The sequence below is a fragment of the Populus nigra genome, chromosome 3 (genome assembly GCF_951802175.1).
Source record: "Populus nigra chromosome 3, ddPopNigr1.1, whole genome shotgun sequence".
NCBI lineage: Eukaryota > Viridiplantae > Streptophyta > Magnoliopsida > Malpighiales > Salicaceae > Populus > Populus nigra.
The window spans coordinates 17,604,952-17,613,947 of NC_084854.1; the positions used below are offsets into that span (position 1 = coordinate 17,604,952).

An 8,996-nucleotide genomic window follows, 5' to 3' on the forward strand; every position below is an offset into this window, starting at 1 on the left:
ACGATTTTAATGTCCATGATTTGGTTTCAATTTTCAATCACAGCTTATTACGCTGTCCTAAATGTCAATCTTTGACCACTCTACTTCAATAGGATTTATATCATTTGAATTTAGCTGGATGATTTATGATGCCACTAACAGTAGAATTCTCCTGAAGTATTGTTGGAGGATGTTGCATCGTTGCAGCATGTAAAACCCAGTGTCTGGAATCATCTTCATAAGTTAATTATTTGCATCCGCAGCCAGCCGAGGAAGAAGGGCGTGTTTGAAAGTGTGATTCAATCGTGTTTCTCAAGAATTTTGAAAGTCTTTTTTTCTTTGAATGTTTTAAATATTTAATATGTAGATGTTTAAAATAAATTTTAAAAATAAAAAAATAATATTTTAAAATATTTTTGAATTAAAAATATTTTAAAACTTATTTTTTACCGCTCTCTCGTATACTGACGGATAAAACGTACGAAGAGTGCTCACATTGCCGGGGATAAAACGTTGATGGACTAGCGATTACAGAGAGAGAAGAAAAGATGCCATCTCAATTTTCTGATGCTGGCATTGACGACGACTTCCCAGCATTTTCCACACGTAAGGTTTTATTTATTTATTTGGGTAAGAGTATTATCCCAAGTCCGTTTTTAAATTAAATTCACGTCTTTTAGTCCCATCAAAGATAAGCTAATAGTAACTCATGGAGCACAATATCAAGATCCAAGTCCATCATCCATCGAACTCTTTAAGACAAATTAGATGGTCGGTCGAGATATGAGATGTCAGCTGCTCTTCATGTGCCTATGCTGTCCCTTGTATCCATAGGAGGCTGGAAACAAGCCTCCTCCTCATCATTTCATTTATTAATTAGCCATGGCATGATTATTTACCTACTTTTGTTGAAGCCCTTCATGGGTTCCCCCGTCAAAGGTACCCATCATTCAAGCGTCCATTCTACCTAATTGTGTGGCTCCTCTGGGGCGCGCGCCACCAAGAAAAGAAAGCCTAGTTCATCTCCAACCAGTCCTTCTCACCGGCGTAGTTTCCATGGAAAGAGATTTGCACCAAGCAAAAGGGACGGGGGAGAAAGGAGACCGCAAATCAATTCATTGAGCTCTTCAATTTTTGCTGTAAGAAAAGTCGATTTGCTTAAATTATAATAAACAAAGAGAAAGAAAGGTGGCGGTGTTTCTTTATGTGAACGGCCCATGTGGCTGTGGGCCCAAGAAAACTATAAAACGGACTCCACAAAGACTTGCTTTCATTTCTTAATCACAGTGTACACCTTGCAACTATCAATAACAAATGTGAATTATTGCATCTTCACAAGAGAATTTTGTTTGTATGGGACCCAGACCTAAAAGGGAAACTTACTAACCCTTTTGTTTTTTGGGCACCCCAACCAAAAGGGGTACCCTACAATTCTTTAGTTAGGAAAATGACCCCTTGAGAGAGAGTAGTTTGCGCAGGAAATAATGGATTTGATTGAATACACTACTACTCCTACCAGTTTGTATGAACATGAGAGGGAGAATTAGCTAGGACCCAAAGGGTGCCCTATGAGGAATGCCTTTTCTTCTCCTTGCACTTGAAGGAGGTGGAGGAGGCGTGGGCGGGTATATGTCTTGTTGTGAGCCTTCACGCAAGTCTTCTTCCTCTCTGGAAATGCCCTCTCTTCTTCCCACTAATGCCTCATTCTTAGCCTCTAAGGTAAAGCTTGCATCACCATTTCGTTTTACTCCTTCAAGCTACGTTTTTAAAGATGATGTCAGACAAACAGAACCAGGAGATACAAGAAACAGCAAAACCATCCATCCAAAAAAAAAAAAAAAAAGAGTTGAATAAGTAATCAATATTATATATGATATCCGATGATAATTAATAATGCCAGACCATATTGTTATTGAAAATGTATTTTATCATGATGAAAACGGCGACAACGCCGATGGTAGAGGTTTAATTTTGAATGGTAATATACCTAGCCACCATGTATATATGTGCCTATGATGATGATGATGAATGGAGGGGGTGGTTATGATGGTGATGGTGTGTGCGCGTGTGTGTGTGTGGGTCAGGGCATGGAGTGTGCCAGATGAACAAATTGTAACCACCTGATGAATTGTGAGAAAGTCACACACACGCAGACTGATTAATTTGATAAATGTATGAAGCAACAGATAAATTCATGAAGATTAAGATTAAGAAAAATGCTAACCTTACATCCCAATGAACAAAAACGAAATGGGTCCAGTAGGCTTCTTCCACAAATTTCACAAATATGAGCAACTCCTTTTCCAGATTTTGGCTGTGGCCTCTCATTGAGAAACAAGACTCTAGCACTGTTTATCACATAGGTCTGAACTCCACTTGTGTCCAATACCTTCTGAATCTCCGAAACCCTCACTACATCATGATATGAAGATCTCCTTATCTGCCCATTGCCAAAGAAAACCAAAAAAAGGGAAAGGAAAACCCATAAAATGATAAAGCCAACTTAGACAGACAGACAGACAGACAGGAGATACAGCCTCATTGTTCTAGCTAGAACCAGATATAGTGCTATAAACAAAAAACAAAAAAAAATGGAAAATGTGAACAAGCTGACCTGAACCACTTGATGATCCTTGTGTCTAGAAGAGCGGCAATAGAAGCAAAATGCATCACCTTCACAGTCTAAGCAATACATATTGCATTCACTCCTTGCTGCATCTTCATGTGTCCGGCAGACAGTGAAAAATTGTGTGCTTAGCAATGACTCTAACCATGGCGGCACCAACATTTTATCCTATTAAACAAAATGCCCCACCCCACAAGAAATTAGTACAGAACACCCAAAAAAGAAGAAGAAAGAAAGAAAATCATGAGAGGGAGAGTAAATGATCAACATTACCATTTTCAAAGCTGAATTTGCCACATTAATGGGTTTCTCGAAGAAAGAATATGATTGTTTTGTCTAGTAGATGACAATGGAGAAGACTAGTTAGCTTAGAGATCAAAATGCAGAAGTATAGAGAGATAGAGAAGGAGAACCTAAAGGACCTGCAACTTCCAAATCAACAACAAGAACAATGCCTAGACTTGGGGGCAAGACTCATTAACAAATGTGGTAATGTTGGGGATTGAACGGATGAGATTAATTGTGGTGGCTGAAGATTGTCTGCAGCCGTTAGATCACATAGACAAGGATGGGTGGGTTTGGCGCTTACGCTACTTTGGATCTTCTTTGCGTCTCTACGTAGGCACAAGGTCGGCCACTTGGCTACGAATGAACCTTGATTAGCTGTTCACACCAAAGATCCCATCCTATGCTTCCGCCACGTGTTTCAAGCATCCACGTGGCATCATCTGGAAGGGCCATACATTGATGAGCCCCGTTTTCCTATTCTGGCTGTTGCCGGGGAATATATCAGGAAATTAACAAATGCATCATGTGAAGATTGAGAGAAATTGACTCATGATGATTGCCTTTTTCTTTTCATCTACTCAAATTTTATGAAACAGTCGTAGTGTTAAATATAAAAATCTTGGAAACATTAAATGGAAATTAAAACAATAATCACAATTTTAATTTAGAACATTGCCTCGTTTGTGCCTTCTTTATTAAGTGGAAAAAAAAAGAAATCGGTACCATTTTTTCTAGCATGCACACATTCAAACTTATTTTAATAAACTATTATAAATTTTATAGATCTAAAGACGGTTATTTACGTAAATATTGGCATGAATTTTATATAATATAATAAAATAGGATCATGTAAAACACCAACACATTTGGTACGTGTAATTTTAAAAAATAATGAAGGTTTTTATTTTAATTATAAAGAAAAAAACATATAATAAGTAAGTGTGCTTTTTGTTAAAAATATGGGTATGTGCTTTGTTTAAAAAACAAGTTTCCTTTTAAAATGACATTTACTTGCTTTGGTTTTAAAACATAGTAGCTATTAACTAAATGTTATTTTAAGATAAAAATAAACTAAAAGTGGTTTTGCTTTAAAATCTAGTTAAATTTCTTTCACCTTTTTACAAAGTAATATTTAGTTTAAATAACCGATATTTCCTTCCAAATATTAACCATTGTATCTTTTCATGCATGTTTTATCAAGTAGGAGCATGCCCAACATTGTTAATTAACGATAACTTATTGAGGAGGAAAATTTATTGTTGTTTTACTTGTAAAATAATTTTTTTAATTTTATTTTTTAATATTAAATTTTTTTTATTATGATTTTATAATTTGGATTACGAGTTTGTTATGTTAGCTTGGTTTTTTTTTTATCATTTTTTTAGTTGATTTCTTTAAAATAAAATTTTATCCATAAATATTTGATTGATTTGGCTAGACTTCATAATTTTTTATAGTTTGCTTTCTATAAAGTTATCATGATATCATTAACTAGGGTTGAATCGTGTTGTTTTTTTTTTATGTTTTTTTTAATTAATAAATATATATATATATATATATATATATTTAATTTCATCATTTTAACATTGAGTTGATTGAGAATTGAGCTTCATAATTTATTTTAATTTGTTTTATATCGGGTTATCCCAATCACTTGACTTGGGCTACATGCTTGGAACGTTAACTCGAATTTATTCGAGTTGTTTGTTTTTTTTATCTTATTTTAATTGATTTTTTTTCACTTTCATTCTTTAATATTAGGTTGATTGAGAATTGAATTTCATAATTTGTTTTAATTTGCTTTCTTTGAAGTTATCCTGATGTCATGATTTGGATTTTGAATTTAATAGGTTAACTTAAGCTAATTTAGATTGATCTAATATATTTTCGTCTCAATATTGGATTGATTGAGATTAAGTTTCATAAATATATATTTTTTACTTGTTTTTTTATAAGATTATCATGATTTCTATGAGCTTTATGGATATTGAATTAAGCTTCATAAATATTGAACTTAAGTAATGAGTTAGGCTGGTTGACTAAGTTTTTTTTCTTTTTTTTAGTTGATTTTTTTAATTTATTCATTCAATATTGTATTGATTTCATAATTTATTCTGCTTTACATTCTATAAGATTATCATAGTCTGATGACTTAGATTACATGTTTGGTCAGTTGATTTGAATATTTTATTGTCTTTCTCTTAATTGATCTTTTTTTTAAAAAAATTCCATCATTCAACATTAGATTGATTGAAAATTAAACTTTATAATTTATTTCAATTTGCTTTCTATAAGGTTATCCCAGTTTCAAGATCAAGGGTTAGTAAATTAACCCAGATTGACTTAACTTATTTTTTTAGTTGAATTGTGTTTTCAATTTATTATTCATCATTTGTTGATTGAAAATTAGATTTAATATTTTTATTTATTTATTTATTTTTTATTGAGTTATTAATATTTCATGATTTAGATAATAAATTTGGTAAGTTAAACTAAGTTAATCCTAGTCGATCTAAAATATTGTTATTTTAATATTAAAAAAATATAATATTGAATTTTGAAGGGCTCCGATAAAACAAACGCAGGTAGCTTGACCGTCAGGGATTCTTTATGCATAGTTTAGGCAGCATCAATCAATAACTTTATGCTGTTTATTGAATTTAATATAGCTATATAACAGCGAAAAAAAAAAAACCTACGCATCTACAAAAAGAAAGAGAGGGGGAGAGATGAAGATAGAGTTGCCGGCGCAATATTGTGCTCGGTGGTTTCCAGCATGTCAAGAATATTGCAATCCTAAATAATGTTTACGAGACAGAAAGATTCTGAATTCCTATTAATATTCAAATATAATGATGTTGATTAGTGGTGGTGTGACCTCGCCAAACACAAAGTCTAAACACATCCATGAGGTGGATTATCAATTAATAATATTCCTATAGATCTTTTAATTATGAATCATTTTGTAGAGAATTTTTCCAATCAAAGCTTCCCAAAAAAACATACCCTAGTCTTTATATATGATCTAGTTATTTATATTTGTTAGGCTTGAAATTAAGGGGTTAATCAAGAGGCTAGCTCACCACTATTCTTGTTATATATAAATAAATGATCAAGCTATTTCTTGAACTTCTATAAAAACTAATTATATTATGTTAATTATATTTAATTATCGTACAATGTGGCTAAACTAAAAAACCATTGCATCAAGATTATTATTTTTTTAAAATATTTTTTTATAATATTAAAATATTTTTTCCCATTCAACTATCCTTTTTATAAAATAAGTAGTAGTGTGGCAAAGAACATTCTAATTTCTTCATGCAATTAAATGACAGCATGATAATTTTAAATAAGGATGTTTATTTTGGGTTCGGTTTGGTTTTATCTAAAAAAATAATTAAACTATTTTTTTTAAAAAAACTGAAACCAGTTCAAACTGACCGGTTCCGGTTATGTTATTTTAGAACAAAAACCAAAACCCAACCGACTGGTTTTGATTCGGTTCGGTTTGGTTTAGTTTTGGTTCGGTTATTTTATACTAAAAACCAAAAACTATATTGTTTTTTGGGTTTTTTTTTGTAATTTCTTATGGGTTTGGTTTCGGTCTGGCTAGATTTTTTTCTTGTTTGACTCGGTTTTTTTTGGTTTGATTTTTTTATTAATTTTAATTCAGTTCGGTTTTTCTGTTTCAGGTTTATACAACCAAAATTAAACTAGTCGGTTTTTTTATTAAACTAGATTTTTTTATTTGACAAAAAAAACTAGAACTAGAACTAAAAATAAAAAGAAAAACAAGACAGCAGCTTTTTCTTGCCTTTAATCTTATATTGGGGAATTGGATGGAGAGCCGTTTTATCGAGGAGAGACTCAATTTTGGGAAATGTTCAGTCTTTTGTACAATTGATGTTGTGGAATTACTTCAGGGACTAATTTTCTTTTTTAGTAAGTGGTTTGATCCATAGAATCGGAAGAGAAAGGTCAGCCCAGGCCTGCTGAGTTTAGTCAGGTGTGGTAATAATAATAATAAAAAATTAAGTTGAAATTGTTTTCATCACAATATTGTAAATAATTTGGCGGTGGTGTTTTTAAATAAGGATAATAATAAATTGGGGTCTTGTAATTTTATCTTGAATCATTCTAGTACCATGACACGTGTGGTACAAGTTTCCTCCTTCTCGCATTAGAATAAACTTCCTCGCTGTCATGATAGCCTGTATATTAGGTAAGCAAAAGATTCTATCCCGTATTGAAAGGGAAAGAAATTTTGTTGTATTTTATAAAATGAAAGACACCAAATGATGTTGAAAAGAAAATTCGGAGGGAAAACCAAAATTTATATTTATATATATATAAATAATTTATATTTTTAAAATTAATTAATTATACATGAGATCTCTTGTCAATTTATTTATTTAATTTGACTGAAAAACTATCTTTTAAATTCTACAAACATATTCGTTTATAGAAATGTGTCTTTAAAATTCTATAGAGATATTTATTTAAAAAGATATTTTTTTTTATAAATATCAGTTTGATATTGTTAGAAATCAATTAGAATTTTTTTTTCTCTACAAGGATTTGATATATCCTAAAAATATATTATTTTAACTCTACATAAAACATAAAACATAAAACATAAAACACAAATTTATTGTCTTAAATGTTTTTATAAAGGTGCATGAAAATGAATAATTCATGATTTTTATTTAATTTCTTAATGGAAACTTACTTTTATAATCATTATAATTTTTTACTTGAAAAAATTCTTATGGTAAAAAAAAACATGTTTTTCTCCAAATAAAAAAGAAATACATGAATAAAAAAATTTAAGTTTTTGATTTAAAATATATATTTTGCATTTTTAGTTCATATCATTATATTTTTTTTTATAAATGTTCTTTCTGTTGTTACTTTTTTATTCAATGAATTATGTTGCTAATAGTTTTTTTTATCAAAGTAAAATAAATTAAAAGAACAAAAAAAAGATAATTTTGATAAATAATATTTCCCCTGTAATTTTATTTATTAGTTTTTTTATAAATATTTACTTTTATTATTATATAATTAAATAAAATTTTCTTTTTTAAAAAATTCCCCTCTATGAGAGCAATATCGCTAGTGACAGTGTCCCCAAAGGAAGTTGATTCCAATATGGGTAGGAGGAAATTATTGTCCCCAGAGGCCCAAACCTCTTGCTTCGGTTCTTTCCTTGCCCCTTCCCTTTTTTTCATTCCTCCATTTCCTTGGTGATGAATTCACTAAAAGTTATATAACGTGCATTTATGATTAATTATTTTTCACTAAATGTTATTTTTTTTTTAAGAAATAGATTAAGAAAAAAAGATTGATGAAAAAAACAGGCATTTTTTTGAAATAAAATAATATTGAATTAAAAATGATCAACATTGGTAAAATGACTAGTTTTTAAAAATTAGAGGGACTATTTAATTTATTATGCAAAACTGGAAAGATTAATATATGATTTATTCACTCAGATAAAGAAATTTGACATTGATAGGAGTAAAGGTGAAGGAGGAACAACAATGTGAGATCCAAAGCAGTGTTAAAAAGAAGGGAAAAGAGAGCATGATCGTGGTTTAAGAACTTGCCAAGAAATGATTTTAAAACCGAATCGAAAAGCGTGGAGGCCATACTAAGGTACGTTTGGGAATGCGGCTGCGCCACGTTCCCAAAAAATTTAAATTTTTTTTTTGTTAAAATTTAATATGGTTTGTACGTTTTGGATCGTTTTGATATGCTAATGTCAAAAATGATTTTTAAAAAATGAAAAAACATCATTGACATATATTTTGGCACGAAAAGTTATTTGAAAAGCACCCGCAACCACACTACCAAACACGCTCTAAACCCAAAACCCGTGGCAGGCTGGTAATTAAGGAAGAGAAAACCTCGTCAATATACCGTTTGCATACGGAGAAAAGATGGGCCAGTTCTTGCAAATTTCACATCTTATTGAGTAATCTGTGATGCCCTCTTTAGGCTCATGTGGTCCTTTCCTGAATTGCGAAAAGGACTCACCTTTCTTCCAGACAAACACAGGGGGGTCTTTGGGAGGGGTCCAACATGTTTTTTAAAACTT

At 31.0% G+C, this 8,996-nt stretch overlaps 1 protein-coding gene across 3 annotated transcripts; it reads right to left on the minus strand.

Moving 5' to 3' along the window:
• Positions 1-1,229: 1,229 nt before the first annotated feature.
• On the minus strand, positions 1,230-3,190 carry LOC133688719 (protein RGF1 INDUCIBLE TRANSCRIPTION FACTOR 1-like). 3 transcript variants are annotated; one of them, XM_062108299.1, is made up of 5 exons: positions 3,028-3,190; positions 2,879-2,941; positions 2,594-2,773; positions 2,204-2,419; positions 1,230-1,736 (listed from the first exon to the last, which is right to left on the minus strand). In XM_062108299.1, the coding sequence occupies exons 2-5, from the start codon at positions 2,879-2,881 to the stop codon at positions 1,527-1,529; spliced, it is 609 nt and encodes a 202-aa protein (XP_061964283.1). In that variant the 5' UTR covers positions 2,882-2,941; positions 3,028-3,190; the 3' UTR covers positions 1,230-1,526. The 3 variants fall into 3 exon arrangements, with proteins under 3 accessions (XP_061964283.1, XP_061964282.1, XP_061964281.1); XM_062108298.1 differs by having other exon boundaries at positions 3,019-3,190; XM_062108297.1 differs by having other exon boundaries at positions 2,879-3,189.
• Positions 3,191-8,996: the final 5,806 nt, after the last annotated feature.

What these genes read in the sequence shown, in the direction of transcription:
- LOC133688719 (XM_062108299.1), bottom strand. An exon ending in AGGATCATCAAGTGGTTCAG is followed by an intron (nt 2,420 to 2,593) that starts GTCAGCTTGTTC and finishes GGCAATGGGCAG; the next exon opens with ATAAGGAGATCTTCATATCA. An exon ending in TTTGTTCATTGGGATGTAAG is followed by an intron (nt 1,737 to 2,203) that starts GTTAGCATTTTT and finishes TTAAAAACGTAG; the next exon opens with CTTGAAGGAGTAAAACGAAA.